Source organism: Mesocricetus auratus, unplaced genomic scaffold, assembly GCF_017639785.1.
Source record: "Mesocricetus auratus isolate SY011 unplaced genomic scaffold, BCM_Maur_2.0 Super-Scaffold_100015, whole genome shotgun sequence".
NCBI classification, from domain to species: Eukaryota; Metazoa; Chordata; class Mammalia; order Rodentia; family Cricetidae; genus Mesocricetus; species Mesocricetus auratus.
In genome coordinates, this window is record NW_024429198.1 from 43,848,796 (window position 1) to 43,869,469 (window position 20,674).

Below are 20,674 nucleotides of genomic sequence, written 5' to 3' on the forward strand. Positions count from 1 at the left end.
TGCGCCTAGTTCCAGCATTGGAGATCAGCGGCCTTCCTCTGGTTTCTTTCCACATCTGCACACATGGACATGCCATCTGCAGACACAGTACATACATGTACTTACAAAGTCAGAGCCAGGCATGGCGACTGGCTTGTGATTCTCTGTGAAGGATAAGCTGGCCTTGAACTCACAGAGATCCACCTTTCTGCGCCTCCCAAGAACTGAGATTCAAGGTATTCACCACCATGCCTAGCTGAATTTTTAAATTCTGTATTGTAAACTATTAGGGCTTATTGAGAAAAGCCTCAGATCTCTTCCTAGTGTTTCCTGTATTAGGGAAATAATTAATAAAACCATTTTCTTAATGCAAGACTACCCAATCTAGATTTTTTTTCAAAGCCAAAGAAAGTACTAACAAATTAAAAATCAAAAGCTTATTTCCCCTTTTGGTAAAAATGGCATAGATAGTATCAAAGATAGTAGCTGTCTCTACCAGTGCAAGTTGGTGACATCATCATCCAAGTCAGGACGGGGAGGAGTGAGTCCTGGGCTTTCTCTGCTGGTCCTTCACATTTTAACTGGTGCTCCTAACCAGCGAACAGACTAATACAGGCATTGTCATAAGACTTGAATGTCTCCATGGAAGAGCCATGGGAGAACCCCGGGAAGTTTTGAGAACTTGAGGTTGAAGAAATAGCTCAGTGGTAGATCCCTTGCCTGGCATTTCAAGACCGTGATATGAGACTCCCCTGAGAGCATAACAGTGCAAGCGAGATCAAGCTGGAAGTCCAGAGCGGTTTGCACAGACCAGCTAAGGAAATGCCTGGGAGTACACCACCAGGAAGAAGGCAGAGGCCCGACTAACTGGAACAGCATGCTCTGTCCACAGTCACGGCATAGTGGCTGCCGTTACGCTCTGTGGTAATGGCCGTACTCCACTTAGCTAGGGAGACTTGCACTCCTGTTGTTTGTGACTCCCTTGGAGGATGGGTCGGTGGCCCGTGTTGCTTCCTTGCTTTTGTGTTCGCTAGTGGAGGCTTCCAGTGTATGTCTCAGGAGTTTTGTTGTTGCTGGTTTTGTTTGTTTATTTGTTTTTTTAAGATGTGAGCTCATGTAGTCCAGGCTGGTCTTGAACTCCCTGTGTAACCAAGGATGACCTTGAATTCAGGATTCTCTTGCCTCAGCCTTCTGAATGTAGGAATTACAGATACTCATCACCATAGCTGGGGGTAGAAGCCGGGTCTTCATGCATGGCAAGCAGACACTTCCATGCGCTAACCCCTCCGCAAATGTTGTTTTGATGTAATTTGTTAGTGTATAATTTTCCAGACAAAAGCCAGTGCCCACGTGCGGTGGTGGCGCACGCCTTTAATCCCAGCACTCAGGAGGCAGAGGCAGGCGGATCTCTGTGAGTTCGAGGCCGGGCTGGACCGATAGCCTCCAAAACAATACAGAGAAACCCTGTCTCGTAAAAACCAAAACCAAAAAAAAACAACAACAACAAAAAAAAAGCCAGTGCCCAGCTGGTTAAGAGTACTTTCTGTAAGCAAAGCTTGAATGGAAAAATATCCTGGTAGCTGGGAGCCAAGAAATACCACAATGCCACTGTGAGCCTCACAGCCCTGCTCCAGTGGAAGAGTTAAAGCCCTGTTCCCGGAAAAGTTTTCCCAGTGCAAGTGTAACAGTTCTGCTAGGGGGCAGTTTCCCGGGCGTGGTTATTGTGGCTCTGCTTAGGTCCTCCAGAGTGTAACAATTCCCTGGTGAATGAAAATTTCCCCAGCAAGAGTGATACAGTTGCGCAGTTCTGCACACAACAACCCTCACTCAAGAGATTTATTGGGAAGGAAGAATCCAGGAAGCTGGCTTCCTCAAGAAGCAGCAGCAAACCGAACACAATTCAGAGCTTACATAGTGTTTCTTGGCGGGGAGGGCTTTTCCAGGGTGGCCTGCGATTGGTGGGCTTTTGTAGCCTGATTCTGGGGCAAGCTCAGAGATTGGTGGGATTTCAAGCCTGGCCCTGGGGTCAAGCCAGGGTCAGGGTATTTTCCCTTGGTTCAGGTCTCAGGTCTGTAGTCAGGAGCAGGGTGTTTTTGTCTCTCTAAGCTACACTTACTGCTCTTGCAGAGGACCTGGGTTTGGTTGCCAGCACCCGCGTGGCATCTCACAACTGTGTATAACTCTGAATGCAGATGATCCCATACCATTTCCAGCCTCTCGGGTCACCATGGACACATTTAGGCAAAACACTATCCAGTAAAATTTAAAAAATATTTAATAAAAACAGATTTGGGTCTGATTCAGAACCTTGAGTTTTCCACACTAGCCTTGTTTCTATGTACTCTTCAGGCCCAATTATATATTATCATTTATTTTAAAATTGAGCTGTGAATCTCTTGGTTTTCTGTGCTGTGATAGGTATTTTAATTCACCATAAAACTCACCATGGATTATTTTCTTGTTTTAAGTTATTTTGGTGAAAGGGGGTGATATCCTTATTCCTCAGAGAGCAATCAGGGTAGAGTTAGAGCTGATTGGCAGCAATGCTGGCTCTTGGGACCATGTCTTTAAGCACACACCACCCCCTCCCTTAGAATTTCCAAATTCTGTCTCATGTGAGAAAGAGGGATCACATTCTTCACACTTACAACTTTTAAGAAATTAACAGCCTTTGTTCCTCAAGTCTGTATAACAGATTGTTGCAGAACATATGCTACAAATTAGTAGAAATGCATTCCTACCTCTGCAGTCCAGATGTCTTGGTAAACATGGAAATCCAACTTGACATGACTGTGGCCATCTTTCTTTGAACTGTGTCTTGTGCACTGGGCGATCTGGGTAGGCATGCTAAACCCAGCTGGATGAACAGTTGTAACGATTCTTCCCATGTTGCCAAGTTTGTATTTTAAAAGGCTAAGTCTACTCCAGTGGACTGTGGATCACCTTTGTCCAGCTTAACACAGGAATCCCTTCTCCTGCCGCCTTGGCTGTCCAGCTACTGCCCCCAAGGCCTTGGGTAGCAGGTGCTGCATTTATTTACAGGTCTTCAACTGGAAGCATCCTCTGCATTGTGTGTTCTCCCACACTGGGCTAAACAAAACTGCAGAGTCTGCAGGGTCTTGCTCCCTGAGGCTCCAGGAACAATCTGTTCCTTGACTCTTTTACCAGGCGGTTACCAGCATTCCTGGGTTTGTGGCCACACCCTTCCAATTTCTGCCTGTGGTCACAGTACCTCCACTCCTGAGGGTACAGGTGATAATCTCTCTGATCTCAGGATCCTTCATTTAATCTAATCTTCATACATAGTCCCTCAAGAAAGCTTACTCTGCAGGTAATCAGGTCAGAATTTGAATACTGGCTCCTTGCCCAAGTTTCTTCACCTTGTTTGAAAATAGACGACGAGTGTGTCTCTCACAGAGAGGCATGAAGTGCCAAGCGCTACAGTGTGGATCAGTGTTGTCTCTTGGCTTCCTTCTTCCCTTCTTGATGTCAGACTTATTTTGACTGTGTTATCTAGAGCCAGCCCCAGTTACTGGTGGGTACCTTTCTGTCCTCTGAAGGCTAGTGTGACATTGCACTGTCCTGTCGTGCAGTGAACACACAGCTGGAGACAGCTTGACCACGACCCACTCAGAGATAAACATCCTGTGTGTGATTGCCAAGTGCCCTTAACTTAACCACCAGAGGTGCGTGAGGCAGAGCTGACCAGTGTTGTGATTACTGGGCAAAGACATCTGTGAGGAGAGGATGCCTGGAAAGAACTGAGGCGAGATCCTGAGGGGACAGTTGGAGACAGTCAGAAAGAGCATCTCGGGCCTGCACCTCTGAGCACACTCACCTGCACGCACCTTTATTAAAGGTTGTTTTTTTTTTTTCTGAGATTGGCACCTGTGTCTGGTCTTTGTAAGTGTAAGCTCTGATCTCCCCCATGGGAGTTTGTCACTTTCCTGTGAGGTCCTCTCCAATGCCGGTGTGCCTTTCAAGCACAGGAGGGGTGACCAGGCGAAAAGTCTCCTTGTGGCTGCCTTGCCAGCATTTATTGGGGGTTTGAAGATTGCATTTTGTCTTTGTGACAACAGAATGGTGTGTCTCACAAGGACAGTTATCTGTCAGGCCACAGCCTTGGTGAATGAATCACTCAGCCAGCAGAGTTCCTGAGTCACAGGCTGCCCTGAAGATCACCTCTCAGACTTAACCTGCAGATCCTCTTCTGGGACCCTTCCCACTGTCCCTGCCTGGCTGGCCTCCTAAGCAAGCATGTTGGGATCCAGGAGAGGCAGCAGCAGAGCAGAAAGAGGGGGAGGGTTGGGGAAGAGGTCACAACCCTGCCAGAGTAGAGCAAGGGAAGCCTCAGGCCAGCTGGAGCAAGCAAGAGTGTGCCAAGCCACCCCTCCCCAGGGCAGGCTGTGGTCTCAGTGGGTGCCAAGCCACCACCCCCAGGGCAGGCTATGGTCTCAGTGGGTGCCAAGCCACCCACCCCAGGGCAGGCTGTGGTCTCAGTGGGTGCCGAGCCCCCCCCTCCCCAGGGCAGGCTGTGGTCTCAGTGGGTGCCAAGCCACCACCCCCAGGGCAGGCTGTGGTCTCAGTGGGTGCCAAGCCACCACCTTCAGGACAGGCCGTGTTAGATGCCTGCACACATTTCAACACGTCCTTAAGGAACTTGGACCTTTTCTGATTCTGCTGATGCTTTTTGAGAGTTCTTGAGGGAAAATGTTTAATAGAAAATGAACATTTTTAAGGAAAAGAGAAATCAGGTGTATAGTGGTTCCTTCCATACACTGAACATGTTTTCCAAGACCCTCTGAGGACTGAAACCACAGAGAGAGCTGAATGCTAGATATATTCTTTTCCTTTCATACTTGCACACGCCACAATTTAATGTATTAATGAGACCAATAACAACAGTGTTAAACAGCAGCTGCAACAACCATAGGCTGTAGTGAAAGTTACTGGAATGTGGTCTCCTACACTCTCAAAGCATCTTCCTGTTCTGAATCTGTCTTTAGACCGCAGTTGACCACAGGCCCCTGGAACCACAGAAAGTAGAACAGCAGATTGGGGAAGGGGAGGCCTATCATGTATAACCAGTAACAACTCAAACTGACATCTGGGGTGGGCTGTTGGGTTCTGGCCAGCAGTGGGCAGACACGCCCTGCAAGTGGAGTCTGGGAGAGGACACTAAATGACCAGAAGCAAATGAACTGTAGCTCTCAGTAAGCAAACAGTCCATTGCCAGGTTGAGCAAAGGGACTAGATAGGGCAAGGCTTAATGGGAGTGCCTGTGCGTTCCCTCCAGGCTGATGGGGATTCCTTCTGGACCTGGTTGGATGTTCATCCAGGGGACAGAATATGGCCCTTTGCTAATTGATACATTGGTAACAAAAGACTAGATTGGCAAACAATTACAATACAACAAAATTACATACTCTTGTGACCAGGGAATAGGGTGGGGGAGGCGCTGAGCCCTCACTGGAAAAGTCACCTCCTAAACCAGGCGGTGTGGTGCACTCCTGCACTCTCAGCTGCTTGGGGAGGGACACTTAGGTAAGAGGATCATGGGATTGAAGCCAGTGTGGGCCACAGCATGGGACCCTGCATTTAAAAAAAGAAGGAAAGGAAGAAGGAAAAGAAAAAGGGGATGGCTTTAGGGTAAAGGCACTTGATGCCAAGACAGAAGACCTGAGTTCAATCCCCAGGGCCCTCATGGTGGAAGGGGAGAACCAACTCCCACAGTGGTCCTCTGACCTCCACATACGTGCCGGCCGGCTATGTCATGTATGTGCACCCAGAGGAAATAAATAAGCAAAAGAATTAAAGGGAGTTTTCTGCACTGAGGTCAATTTCAGCTTTGCCAGGCAAGTGTTTTCCTAACAGTTCTCAAATGGTTGTTCTGCACTGCACTTGGTCTGTTTAAAATTACCTGTCAGGAAGAAGCCCATTTTTGGTTGATACATAGCCAATCACCCTGCTTTTCTTTTCTTCTTAGTGTCAAATCAACAGTGCCTTGACTTCCTTCCACACTGCTTTGGAACTCGCCATAGATCAGAGGGAGATCCAGCATGTCTGTCTGTATGAAATCGGTAACTATAAGAGTCTAATATGTCTGTCTGTATGAGATCTGTAACTAGAACCCAGCATGTCTGTCTGTATGACAGCAGTAGCTATGAGAACCCAGCATGTCTGTCTGTATTAGATCAGTACCTAGAGCCCAACATGTCTGTCTGTATGAGATCTGTAACTGTGAGAACCCAGCATGTCTGTCTGTATGAGGGTGGTTGCTCTGAGACATCTCCCCACCCTTGTGCTCAAGCTCTCTGCTCTATGTAATGAGGGTCACCTATGTGCTGTCACCAAAGCACGCTCTAAAACTTCTCTCTGGTGCCCATTTCTCCTTGCATTTTTAGTTTAGGAACGATGGAAATGTGGGGTGGATTGACCTCAGTGCCTTACTCTAGTACACAGTAGAATTCAAGGCTCTTGACAAGTAGTGCCAGGAGAAGGCTGCACCCCAGCTTTTCTAGTCATCTGTCCTTGGGGCCTTAGATAAGTTACTGAAGCCTTCTGAGTCACTTACTGCCAGTGGAGAGGCTGCGTGTTCTACTTAGATTGTGCGTGTGTGTGCGTGTGTGTGCGTGTGTGTGTGTTTATTTTTGTTTAATTTGACACAAGCCAGGGTCAGCTGGGAAGAAGGAACTTCAATTGAAAGAATGCCTCCATCAGATTGGCTTGTGAGCAAGTCTGTGGGGCACTTTCTTGGTTCACGTGTTTAGGCACAGCCCATGTGGCCAGTGCCACCCCACAGCAGGGGTCTGAGGTGGGATAAGAAAGCAACTGAGCAACCCATGGGAAGCAAGCCACTCAAAGTGTTCCCTTCATGGCCTCTGCTTCATTCTGTCGTCAAGTTCCTGCCCTGGCCACCCTCAGTATGGACTGGGACTGGGACCTAGAAGCCACATAAATACTTCCCTCCCCAGGTTGTTTGGAGTCGGTGTTATGTCCCTGGCTTACAAGTTTCATTTTATAGAGGCAGTATTGTATTGGAGAAAAGAGTGATGAATACCCTAACACACACACAATTCTTCCATCGGTGGGCCTGAGAAAGTCAGTAGTCTGTTGATATCCCCCTTCTAATTGTAGGACACCATGAACCACTTGTGCAAGGCTGGAGTCAGGACCAGCAAGGAAATGCCATGGAAATGCTAGGCCTCAAGTGAGGAGAGGGCAGTTAGTAACTGGGAATAAACCGCTGCTGCCTACCAGCACACAGGCCGGGAGTGGATGGGGAGGTGGAATCCGTCCTCAGCACCAGCAAGCAGAGGAGGGCGGGAAGAGCGGGCCCTCACTGGTTCTCACCGGCCCCTCACACAGGTCGAGCATGCACGGTGATGTTTTCTCCTGATGAGCGCTTTTTGGTGGCAGCCACTTAGTGTCTCCTCTGACCAGGCTGCCTCTGCCCTTCCCTTCCTGCCTCGGCACACACGTTTGCTCTCACCGACAACGAGCCAGTTGGAATCTTTGTCTGGAGGGTGCATCCTCCTCCATACTTCCCCACAGCTGTCTCAGGCTCCACACGGAAAGTATTTAAGGGGAACAATAATTCCTTGTATTTTTTTTAAAAGTTCAAAGTTTGAAGCACTTCAAGAACACGCCCAGAGAAGGGTTTTAGTCAACACAGAGGTTTGTAGCTTGACAATAGGCTGTGGAGTCCCCTGCTTCAGGATGGTGAACTGCACGCACCACCCTACGGTGTTGCTCTGACTCTACGTAGAGGGCTCTAAACTCACGCCTGGGGGCATTACACTGTTGGTTTTGTTTTTACTGTGCTCCCTGACTCAGGGTAGCACCCTAACTGTGCTCCTTTTGTAGGCTGGTGCAGCATGATTGAACTTAACTTTAAGGATGCATTTGACTCCTTTGAGAGGCTGAAAAATGAGTCCAGATGGTCGCAGTGCTATTATGCGTATTTGACTGCAGGTGAGTGAGGGCCTGTCCGTGTGGCCTGTCTGTGTGGCCTGTCTGCTCCTATGTCCTGGCATGGGGAGAGGAGGGAGCTCAGGTGTGTGAGGGTGGGTTCTTCTTTTCTGATTGAATTTAAAGGTAGGAATGAAGTGTTATGGGAAATCCTGGGGAGACCAGATGGAAAATCTGGGTCCTTTCCTGGGGTTCTTAGTGTCTTTAGTAAAAGGATTTAAGGCTAGAGTCAAATTAACTTGGAGGATAATTTATTAGAGTTGAAAAGACAGACCCCAGGACAGTCAAGCCAGAATGCATGCTGCCAGCTGCCTAAAAGCAGAGAAGGGGAAAAACCATGATGCTTGAGAGAAGTTGACAGAGGTCAGACTCCCACCATGAGGGACGGGGAGGCTTTAGAACAGAGGAGGGAGCTCAAAGTGCAGGAATGGAACCGTGAGCGGGCACTCTGGCATCAGAGGAAAATAACACAACAGGAGGAGGGGGTTGGCTAATGCCTTTCTGAGTTAGGACTTACCTGAGGGGCGGCCCCACCTTCCTGAGGGACAGTCTCACCTTCCTGAGGGGCGGTCCCTTAGCCAGGGCCCCACCCTTAGAGGCGATAGGACATGTCTCCTCCTGCAGGCTTTCCTAAGCTCTTTGCTATAACTAAATGGGACAGAGATGCCTAGAGGCCCAGCTGGATGCAAAGAAATCCAGGGCTGTGCCCAGCCGTTCCACACTCCAGTCTATGCCTGTTTGGTCTTTAGAAATGCTTCCCCACCAAGCTGTTTTTACTCCCAAGCTCTTGCTTCCCCTTTGTTTTCCTTTACTATGTTTTTACTTATTAGGATTTTAAAATATTTTTCAGCATCGGACATGTCTTTTTCATTGTGTGGGCAGTTTCTAGTTGGCGTTCTGCTTAAAGAGTTCCGTAGAGCCTGAGTTTGCTCCAATCCCATTTTACCTGGCAGTCAAGCCCTATTGACACAGAGCGAAGGGCATCCTCATGCCGTGCACTGTGGCAACAAACGTGACTGGGTGCTGACTTCTGCTTTTGGAAGCTCTTGGATGACATAATTGGCATTGTGCTGCCACCTGGTGGGCAAAGCTTGCGTCTTTGTGAGTCACAAAGTGTCCTAGTTTAGGGTTATGAGGAGCAGAACTGAAGAGACCAGAGGAGGGAGCTGTGCTTCTCCTGTCTTTGAGCAATCCCTTGTGAAGGTCTTCAGGTCTACACTCCACGGGCAACCTCAGTCTTGGTGCTGGGAATAGACAGGCCCTTGCACATACTTAGTTAGCTGTGTTTCCCCCTGAACTACATTCGGGTTCCACTGAGCATCCCAACATTACTGTAAACGTCCCCTTACTCCTTTGAATATGTGGCTTTAGTGAGACGTTTTCCCCTTTTAATTCCATCCCCTTAACTCACCTAATTAAAACAGGACAGGAACTGCATTAGTGAGGCCGTGTCCTGGCTACCTTAAAACTCCCTCTAACATCAACCAGAGAGCGGTCGGTAGAAACTGCCTTGTGCGGTCTCGGCAGGGCGTCCCTTTCCTGTGTCTCTGTGTTTGGTGTTTATTGTTTCTGATACGTGGCTTGTTTTACTACATCTCATGCTTAAAGGATTATTTTATATAGTTTTCCAGCATGTTGGATAAAAATAAGAGCTACTTACTGGTAGGAATTGGCGTGCCCAACTCTTTGAGAAATAGCTGATCCCCAGTTGTGTAGCCTGGAAGCATGGCTACAGGAACGCCAGTGGTCAGTGGGTGTGGCTAGGTCTTGAAGTCAGTGGTGGGCAGCTGTGTTTGTTGTTGAGGCATATAAGAAACAAATGTGTGAGATAGCTGTGTGACTGAACACTTACATCCGGCCACTCTGGTTGCAGTTGTGTGAAAGAAGGGTCCTCATCCCTGTCTCCACAGGGCATGTCTGGAGGTGCCAGGAGTGTGCACAGCCGCATGCGGGCACCGAGCAGCACTTTGTCCACAGCCAGGGGACATGCCTTGCAGGGTTGAGTTTGAGTTGGCCACGAAGGAAAGTATGAGTTGACCAAAAGGGACGGTATCCAGCACCCAGGCTTTCGTTCCTTGTCTTACTGTAGCACAAATCCCACGGTTTGGGCTTTTTCATTGTACCTCAGAGCTACTTCGATGCCACCATCACCAATTCCCAGGACGCCCGGATGGTTCCATGACGGACGTCTAAACACTAACATTGCTTCCTCCTCCAACACGCGGTCACCACTTTCCTCCATTTTGTCCCTGAATCCAGCTATCCTGTGCCTTACATGGTCATAGCATATTGATCTCTTTGTGTCTGGTTTACTTCATTTATCAAAATATATCAAAGGCATGTCCCAGTATTTTCCTTGTTTTTAAGGAATAATCACCCACTGCGTGTTGTATGCCTGTATGTTTTGTTTACCCATTCATCCTACAGTGCACGTTTTTTTGGGTTGCTTACTCCTTTTGACCGTTGCTGGTGCCATCAAGTTGGGTAAATAGGTAAAAGTGCTTGCTCCAAGCCTGACGACCCCAGTCCAGTCCTTGACACCCATATGAGTAGGAGAGGATCCCGTCCTGCAAGCATACCCACACAAATTCGTAGTGCAAGTCTAATTGAAAAGAATGTTCTCAGTGATCTGAGGAAGACCTCAAGCTAAGGCAGCAGACATTCTTCTTTCCCGCTGGTTCCCTGGGCCTCTTTGTTCCTGGAGCCGCAGTGACCGCTTGGTGACACCTCCTGTCATACACTTCCTTCTGGTGCTGCATGCCATTGCCGAGGTAGATGTGGCCATTTTGGATTGGTGCAGCTGTTGGTGTGGCTGGGAGGGATAGTTCCTTCTTTTGAGCCCTCTTACTACCAAGAATCTCCTGACATCCCCATCACCTTGGCATCCTCAGCTTTCTGCAAGCCGTGTGTGTTCTGTGCCCCTTCAACAGCTGCCATGACCCTGTGCTCGGGCTACCTGGGCTCTCTGCTTCTTGCGTAAGAAGATAGAAGAGCAGGCAGTTTTACTCCTCTGCAACACAAGGCCGAGTCCAAACCTGGTGAAAAAGGAACGGGCGTGCGTAGGGTCGGTGCTGCGTGGAAGCTGAGAGGACAATGCCCTAAAGTGACGCTCATTTCATTAAGATTGGAGTGCTGGGGCGAGGCATGACGTTTGCTGGGGAAGCAAGGGGAATGTGACTAATCTTCAGGGTGGGACTCGGGTGGCCAGCTGGCTAGCAAGCACCAGCTACCCTCAGGGTGCAGCTCAACTCCCAGCTCCTCATGGCTTCCCACAAGCCAAAGAGAGGTGATGCTGTTTTCTCTTGAGTGCTCTAAAAGCACCATGATGATGTCCCTCCTTTAGGGTTGCTGTCACCATAAGCGCTGCAGCTATGGATTCTCTCTCTCTCTCTCTCTCTCTCTCTCTCTCTCTCTCTCTCTCTCTCTCTCTCTCTCTCTCTCTCTCTGTGTGTGTGTGTGTGTGTATATGTGTGTGTGTACATACATGTGCTCTTCCTCGTACATCCCTGCTGGCTTGTGATGGAAGAAGGCCAATGAGTGTGTGCAGCCTGCTTCATGAATTCATGTTCCCCATACTCTCCTCTTCCCTAGACCTGTGGTATTCAGCACTCTGAAGACAGGGCCTTCAAGTAGCTTGTACTCTGTGACAAGAGCTGGCCATTTTATTACATGTGAGACTGTCTCCTCCCATTAGAGGGCAAGGACCCAAATGCTTTGTGTCCCAAAGATCTCTAGAAACACCTGCCTGCTAGGAAGAGTTGAATCCACAGGGTGGGGTCAGCAGGACGATGCCATCTTTTGGACATAACTTGTTTGTATCTTCCCTGGCCACCATGGGAATGCAATTCTGATGTCTTGCAGTTTGTCAGGGAGCCACTGGTGACTTGGATGGAGCACAACTCGTCTTTAAAGAAGTCCAGAAACTGTTCAAAAGGAAAAACAACCAGATTGAACAGTTCTCAGTAAAAAAGGTATGTCTGTCAGGGCCTGTCATCAGCTGTCATTCATATTCAGTGTGTTTTCTCCTGTGGCCTTGCTTCTGCTCTGAGGAGAAAGGCTGCATGTAACTGAAGCAGGGTTGTTTTGATTTTTGAATGAGATATGCTGGACCCTGGAAAGAGGAAGTGTCTGTCTGTAGTTCACGTCCACTAGAAGTTGATAGAACCCTTGATAGGCAGATGGCTCTGCTTCCCAGGATGGTGACCACCTCACATTTTAATATAATAAATACCAAAAGTGACATTGTATTTATCAGTAGAGATTTCTGGACTATAGGCAAATGTCCCAATTTCATTGTCTATTTCTGACACTAAAATAGGCTGAATAACCTTGAGTGATGTCTTAGCTTGTCATAGTTTGATTGTTCCTTCACTTTTTAAAATGTTCTTTTACTTCATAAAGTCTTAAAAGTTTAATTAGCTTTTATTAAATGAATAGTTAATGAATTGTCCCGACATAAAATAAATTACAGGGGCTGCAGACACAGCTCAGCTCTTAAGAGTGCTCACTACTCTAGCAGCTGAGGACCCATGTTTGGTTCCCATTCAAACAGTGCACCACTGCCTGAAATGTCAGCCCCAGACAGAATACAGTGCCACCTTCTGGCCTCAGCAAGAACCTTCACTCAAGGCTGCCTGTGCCTGTGCACTCAGTGAGCACGCGTGCGCACGCATGCACGCACGCACGCACGCACGCACACACTTAGGAAATGTGGGGCTCTGTACGAGGGCACTTGCCCGGCATACGCAAGGCCCTGAGTGTGGTTCTCCAGTACTAAAAAATAAATAAATGCATACATAAAATTATAATGCAGAGTGCAGCTGTGAGCTGTGGGCCTAAGCTGAAGATGGAAAGTCCACGGGGCCGTGGTAGAAATGTGCACGTGGACCACTGTGTCAGCCACCCAGCTTGTGAGGGTTCATTGGTTTAAACTGAATGCATCTTCTCACCCCCACATTCTCAGAACGCAGACACCCAGAGACTTGGCTGAATAATGACTGTAAGCCATAGCCATGAATGTATTTGTAAAAACCTGCAAAGCCTTTGTGATGCAGAGAGACTTTCCATCTGCATCCATTTACATTGACCTTGCATTGTGATGCGCCTCCAAAGACCAGCTTGTGTGAGTTTGCTTTTGAAGATCAGGGCCTGATATCTTGAGAATTCCTTGCAGGCTGAGAGATTCCGGAAGCAGACCCCAACCAGAGCGCTTTGTGTGCTGGCATCCATCGAAGTTCTGTACTTGTGGAAAGCCCTTCCCAACTGCTCCTTCCCCAACCTGCAGAGGATGAGTCAAGGTGAGACATGCAGCCAGCTGACTGATCGGGGAAGTCACAGGGGTAGGGCACACTGGCTTGGACAGACACACGCACCCTATGATGATGACACCCTTAGTAAGAGGGGTGCTAACTGGGCGTGGCGACACATGCCTCTAATCTTAACACTTAGGAAGTAGAGGCAGGACAATCAATAGTTTAAGGTCATCCTTAGTGACATAGTGAATTCAGGAACAGGCTGAGCTACATGAACCCTGTCTCAAAAGGCAAAACAAAATAAAAAGGCAAAAAGGAAAGTGCCAGTTTGACCACGTTGGTGGATGCTGTAAGCACACACCTTTCCCAGTGAAAGCTCTTGTTTTCATGTATGATTTACGGATATACATGAAACGTTCGGGTCGTGTCTGACTGAACTGGGGCAATATGCACAGCTGGGTGTCTGTACAGAGCATTTGTAGCACCCCTGGCATTTACGTGTGCTCCTTCTCTGTCAGACCCTGTTCTGAGTGCTGTATCCGTAGGTTAGTTTGCCTGTCTCTGACCTGCTTCCCTCATGAAACATGTCTCCCCTTTGCCCCACAATAGCCTCTATTAGTAAGTCGTTTCTTTTCCTTGCTGAGTAGTATTCCATTATGTACACATATCAGAGCCACTCTTTGCTTCTCAAGCAGAGGCTTGAATTGTCCAGCTGGAAGTACAGCTCCAAGAGAAAAGCCTGGCATGATGACTCAATCTATGACCCAGCACTTCAGACTGCAGAATTAAGGCCACCCCTGGCTACATATAGAGACCCCGTGCTGACAGACAAACAGACATTTTAACCCCATGCTGTGTTAGAAATGAAAACACAGACCTCTAAAACAGTGCTTCCATGGTTAAGGAAGGTGTCTTTGGGAATCTATTCTGATGTGCTGCTTTTCTTTCCTGAAAGAGACTTACAGTAAGCAATTTGGATTTACTCCAGAAATAGATGGTAAGGCACTGCAGAGAGGTCCTCAGATTTTGTGCATCCATACCTGACCAAATATGGGATTAGTCATTAAATCTCAGATTTTGTTTTTTGAGACAAGACTTTCTTCAGGTGCACTCTCTGTCTCTCTGTGTGTGCATTTGTACACACACATGAGTGTGCACACGTGCATGTACATGTGTGTTGCACCCATGTGCATGTGAGCTTGGAGACCAGCAGATGTCCTTGGGTATTATACCCCAGAACTCTATCCCCCAGGTACTGGAATTATCAGCACCTGCCAGCATGCATGGCCTTTTATGTAGATTTTGGAGAATTAAACAATGGGTCTTTGCAAACACTTTAACCAAATGAGCTCTCTTTCCAACTCAACTTTTATTTCTTCAAAACAAAAGCATGTCTACCCTGAGGGTCAGATGCACTGCTTTGAGTCTCCCTTGGTGCTGAGTGCAGTACACCATATAAGTTTACCTAGAGAGTCTATTGCATGATGCTGATGCCTGTAGTTGGTGTAATGCAGAGTTTTATATTAATAGAATTTTTGAAAAGGTTTGAGGTTTGCAGCAGAATTGGTTACAAAGTCTAGAACACCCCCTACACACACACATGTACACACACACACACATGTACACACACACACACAACCCTTCCTTCACACTCTCTAGCCCCCTTACACAACTTCCTGGACAGAGCAGTGTGGTACAATTGTTGGCACAGATGAATTTGTTTTATACGGTGTAGTCCCCAAAGCCACAGTGCACAGAGGTGTGGACTCCTGCTGCACGTCCTGCTGGTGTGAGCGAGTGCCTCATGGCCTAGGTTCACATAGTGTCTTACAGAAGAATTTTGTCACTGCCCTAAGCATCTGCCCTCCTCCACCCGCTCACCCTTGTTTCTTCCCTGACCCCTGGTAATTGCTGATCCTTTTCTGTCCACACAATTTGTCTCTTCCAGAACATCATATAGTTGGAAAGATGCAGGCTGTGGCCCTTTCAGATTAGCTCCCTTCTAGTGAAAAGGCGGAGCCTGGGATTCTTCATGGGTTGATGTTTCTGCTGCGGAGATGACTCAGTCAGTAGAGTGCTCACCGTGCAGGCATGAGAAGCTGAATTTCACCTTCAGAACTCACATTACAAGGAAATGCTATAGTGATGCATACATGCTATCCACAGGAACAGATGTGTCACTGGCCACACTAACCCCATGGCAAGTTCCAGGCCTCTGTGAGACTCCCATCCTAGGAAAGTAGTGTCTGGGGGATGACACTTGAGGTTGATCTTTGGCCTCCATACATGTAGACATGCACACACATGAGTGCACATACACACACAAGTGCACCTGCACATACATGAGTGTACATATTCACACATGAGTGCATACACACACACAATGCACCTGCACACACGAGTGCACATACACACACATGAGTGCATCTGCACATACATGAGTGCACATATACACACATGAGTGCATATGCACATACATCAGTGCACATACACACACATGATTGCACCTGTACATACATGAGTGCACCTGCACATACAGCAGTACACATATACACACATAAGTGCACCTGTACATACACAAGTGCACCTGCACATACATCAGTGCACATATACACACATGAGTGCATATGCACATACATCAGTGCACATACACACACAGAGAAAGGTTGATATTTTTGCCCTTCCTTGATTAAGGAGAGTCACCCATGGGTGAGCAATGGGTACCTTCTGAATTTGGGGGCAGAAGTATAAACTAAACAGACACGGCTACTGAACTTGATGGCACTGAGGTTCTAAGTGGGTGTCTTCCCTTCCTTTCCCTCTCTTCAAGCTTGCCATGAAGTGGATGACCCATCTGTCACTGGGTTGAAGCATTTGCTCCTTGGTGCCATACATAAATGTCTAGGAAACTCAGAAGATGCTGTTCAGGTAAACATGTTGTTGTGACTCCAGTAAAACAAACTGTGACTCCCTGCTCGTGGGGACGGGGCGGGGGGGTGAGAGCAGCAGGCGGAACTTCGCCGCTCTGGTGGGACCTCGTGCACCGTGTATAAGAATGGCGTTTTCAGGCGCCGGGAGGACAGGGTGGTTAATGTGATGTTCTTTTTTTTTTTTTTTTTTTTTTTTTTTTGGTTTTTCGAGACAGGGTTTCTCTGTATTGTTTTGGAGGCTATTGGTCCAGCCCAGCCTCGAACTCACAGAGATCCGCCTGCCTCTGCCTCCCGAGTGCTGGGATTAAAGGCGTGCGCCACCACCGCCCGGCTTAATGTGATGTTCTTAACGGAGGATCTGGAGCGCTCCTCTCTATGCTCTTTATCGAGGATGGCAGTATCAGCTCAGGAGGGGGGGGAAGGAGGCTGACAGCTTGGGCAAGCAGCAAGCCCTCGTGGACAAGGACAGGTGTCTGCTGCGGATGACAGGCTGCTTGTGTCCCATCGCTTTCTCCTCTTTGTGACAGTAGAGGGTGCCCAGGGCTGGGGAAGAGGTCTGGAAAGTTGTTGCCTTAGGCTTGCAAGTTAGAGAGCTGTCTGACCCTGTGGGAGAGTACCTGAGCTTCGAATGGAGGTTTTTTTGTTTGTTTTTCTTTAGCTCAGTTTCAGGCTGTGGGGAGGTAGAGAATCTTGGGAGAAGAATGACAGAGTTCCCTCAGGAAGCAGAAAATAAGTCAGGAAGAGAATATTCCCTCCACAGATAAGTCCCTGTCACCGAATCCTCTCACCAGCTTCACCTCCCAAAACCCCACTGGCTGTGAATTCATCAGCTGATGGGTTCAGCAGCTTGAAGCATCCTGATGGTCCAGCTCCTCCTCACAAGTGCCGAGCTGGGGACCAGGCCTTCGGTGTGTGGGGGAGAGAATTAGCCATTTTCCAGTGTAGCCAGAGGGATTTCTTTTTTAAACTAAAGTTTTGTTCATTGCTGTTTTGTACTAGGAACTGAACTCAGGGCTGCCCCCCAGGCCAGTTAGACTAAAAAACAACTAAAATAAAATAAGTGGTATTGCATTGCCTACTTTTCGAAATATTTCCATATAGATGCAGCCTTTACTATCATAGGATATTAATATATTCATGTTGAATTTGAAATTAATCTTTCAATGTGAATTATCTTAGTTATTACCTAATAATAAACAGCTATTTTAGATTGCATACTTAGATAGTGGCAAGATGTATGTTAGGAGGTGGACACTGGCCTGTGTGTGCTTTACATATTAACATGGGGATGTTTAGACTTGGTAGCAGATAAAGAGTTTCTTCTGGTCAATACAAGTTGGTGTGTTGGCTGGAAGAATCGGCAGTACAGGTTAGGTTGCAGATGGCCAGTGTGTTTGTGTCCTAGGGAACCTGGTTGCGGATGGCCAGTGTGTTTGTGTCCTAGGGAACCTAGTTGCCCTATGCCCAGCATGTTTTGTGTGATAGGGAACCTGGTTGTCCTATGCCCAGTGTGATTGTGTCCTAGGGAACCTGGTTACGGATGGCCAGTGGTTTTGTGTCCTGGGGAACCTGGTTGTCCTATGCCCAGTGTGATTGTGTCCTAGGGAACCTGGTTGCGGATGGCCAGTGGTTTTGTGTCCTGGGGAACCTCCCCTCAGGTGTGGATGGGTTTCTGAGGTGCACATGGGAATGCAGAGGCAGGAAGGCATTTCTGTTGTTGTAGGACATGGGTACAGATGGGGATAGTCATAATGAGAAGATACATTTAGTCTCAGAAAGACAGGTATCAGCTTTCTCTTGTCCACAGGCCCTAGTTTAATGCACCAAATCATTTGTGTTTAGATGACATGGTGCAGAAGTGAAATTATCTAGGGGGTGGTCCATGGGAACTGATGGGAGGAGCTGAAAGGGAGGCAAACTGGGGGGTGGGGGATGTGTTCAAAATGCACTGTGTATTGCATGGAGATGGCCTTATGTAATCCAGTCAAATGGAAGTGGAAAGAAATAAAGACCAGTAAAGAGGAGAAAATTAGAAACAGAAAAATCCTCCTTTCTTGCCTCCTGAGTGCCGTGATGAACCTTACACCAAGAAGGAAATGAGTTCTTTCCAGTAACATTCATGTGACTCTCAGTTCTTCCAGCGCGCTGCTAAAGATGAGTTATGCCGTCAGAATAACTTGTATGTCCAGCCGTATGCGTGCTATGAACTTGGCTGTCTCCTACTAGGCAGGCCAGAGGTAAGAGTTCTTCTGAGTTCGTAGTTTCCAGCAGCATCGAACACTCCTCACTTAGACTAAACCTCCTGTTTTGCTTTTCTTGGTCTCCTGGAGACTGATATCATTTGATGTTAATGTTTTTAAAGAGACAATAGGAATTTGAATTATAGCTGTAGCTTCGCATACAAAGCTTCCTTTGTGGGGAGGACTATTGTCTTTTTCATAGTGATACGATACACTATGTATTGAGAAGTGTATTGAGAAGCTGAGAGCTTTGTCATGCCTGCCGTATGTCCTACTGTGTGCCACTGATCAAGTTACCAGAGCACAAACCTACTTCCTAGCCTGCACAATGGGCAAACCCAGCTTGCCAATTTACTAAGAGTTATAGTTAGAATAAGTGAAGATGACATGTGAGTCCTTTAAAATTGTTACCACATCTTACACATAATTTGACAGCTACTGTGTATTACTTAGGGTGCTTGGGAGGTGGCTCAGTTAGTGATGGACTTGGCTCCCAAGTGTGAGGACCTGAGTTCGGATCCCCAGAGCCATATAAAAACCAGGCATGGCCACACTTATCTATAACCCCAGTGCCAAGAGATGGAAGGCAGAGCCGGAGGCTCCCAGGAAGCTGTCTGGCCTCCAAGTGAAAGACCACTGACAAAAACTGCCTCAAACAAAAGTCAGAAGACATCTGAGGACACCCCAGGTCATCCTCTGACCTCTATACTCCATACAGAGAATCGCCCCCAAATACACCTGCACACACATGCACACCAAGATGTGTTAAGTTAGCAAATGGGTAACAAGATTTCTGTTTGTCTAGTGTCTGAAAACAATGACTCAAATTCTTTAATTGAGTCATTTTACCAAAACAGAAAAAAAAGTAAATTTTGCACATTTGGATTGAAATTTGAAGCATGCTCCCTTTGTTGTAAGGGAGTGTTTACTTCTCACGTAGTTGTATCTTAGTGTAAGCAGGCATCAGCTCTGAGACTGGTCAGTGTCCGTTCTCTGCAGCAGGGCCTTCAGCCTGTTGGGCATACTGTCTCGAGCTGAGCCTTTGCCTGCCGTTACTGTAAGTTGTTTAGTAACGCTTGCTGAGATTGTTGCATTTTGTACCCAATATTGGACCATGAAAACGTCCTTGTCAAGCAACGCCTTAATGTAAACTAATAAACATCTTTACACTAGTGAAAAGTGACCCTTGTGCTTGGCGCCCCCTTGTGTCTCCTGTGGATTGTTCTGGTTGTGTCCTCCACAGATAGATATGCAGACATCACTGTTAAGACACAGTATGTTTTTCTTATGTTCACAGACTGTAGGAAGAGGCAGAACTCTACTCCTTCAGGCAAAGGTAAAAAACAAAACAAAACAAAACACCCAATCCACCTTCTTCTCATGGCTGTTGTTACCCTATTTTCTTATACCTGGGTCTGAATTCAGGAAAACATGGAAGTGTTGATACATGTGTCAGTAATTCTGAAGAGAAGCAGTTGCTAACAAATCCATGAGCACTTGGCTTTGAAGGGGAAGTGCCACGATTAGGATAAATTACTGTGGCATCATTCGTCCTGTCTATAAGTGCTCTAGTTTTGGTGTGGGTTTTTTGTTTTTTAAAGATTTGCTTATTTCTTCTGTATACAGTGTTCTGTCTGTATGTATCCCTGCATGCCAGAAGCGGTCACCAGATCTCACTACAGATGGTTGGGAGCCACCATGTAGTTGCTGGGAATTGAACTCAGGACCTCTGGAAGACCAGCTAGTGTTCTTAACCACCAAGACATCTCTCTATCCCTAGTTTTGGTGCTTTTTTGGGGAAAATACATTTTATTATTTTGATTTTTAAATAGGTCTTGCTGTGTTTTCACATTAGTGTTACACTCCTATAAGTGTATAGACCCCCTGCCTTGGCTTTCTGACTAGGTGGGGCTTTGGTCTTACACCACCATACCTAGCTCCAGGAACAATTAACTTCTGATTTCATAGATACGTTTTTAAAATAACTGATATTTTAATCTTATGTATATGAGGATATTTTAAATACTTGACATTTTTATTTTATAAGTGTTTTGCCTGAGTGTATGTATGTGTACCAGATATATGGCTGGTACCCTCAAAGGCCAGAAGAAGGTGTCCGATGCCTGGAATTGGAGTTAAGGTTGGCTGTGAGCTGCCATGTGGGTGCCAGGAATTGAACCTGGGTCCTCTGGAAGAACAGCCGGTGTTTCTAACTGCTGATCTGTCTCCCAGCCCCTCCTATGTTTTTGAAGAATTTCTTAACAGTAGCTTGCTTTGAGCTTAACTTAAGACAAGTATTTCA

At 47.1% G+C, this 20,674-nt stretch overlaps 1 protein-coding gene across 2 annotated transcripts in view; it reads left to right on the forward strand.

Moving 5' to 3' along the window:
- Nucleotides 1-20,674, forward strand: part of Ttc39c (tetratricopeptide repeat domain 39C) — an 84,803-nt gene that overhangs the window by 63,500 nt on the left and 629 nt on the right. For both annotated transcript variants that reach the window (XM_040757847.1, XM_040757848.1), the window contains 7 exons: nt 5,966-6,059; nt 7,846-7,953; nt 11,812-11,921; nt 13,124-13,247; nt 16,033-16,130; nt 18,265-18,369; nt 19,670-19,708. In XM_040757847.1, coding sequence (XP_040613781.1) covers nt 5,966-6,059; nt 7,846-7,953; nt 11,812-11,921; nt 13,124-13,247; nt 16,033-16,130; nt 18,265-18,369; nt 19,670-19,708 — 678 coding nt within the window. The remainder of the gene's footprint in view (nt 1-5,965; nt 6,060-7,845; nt 7,954-11,811; nt 11,922-13,123; nt 13,248-16,032; nt 16,131-18,264; nt 18,370-19,669; nt 19,709-20,674) is intronic.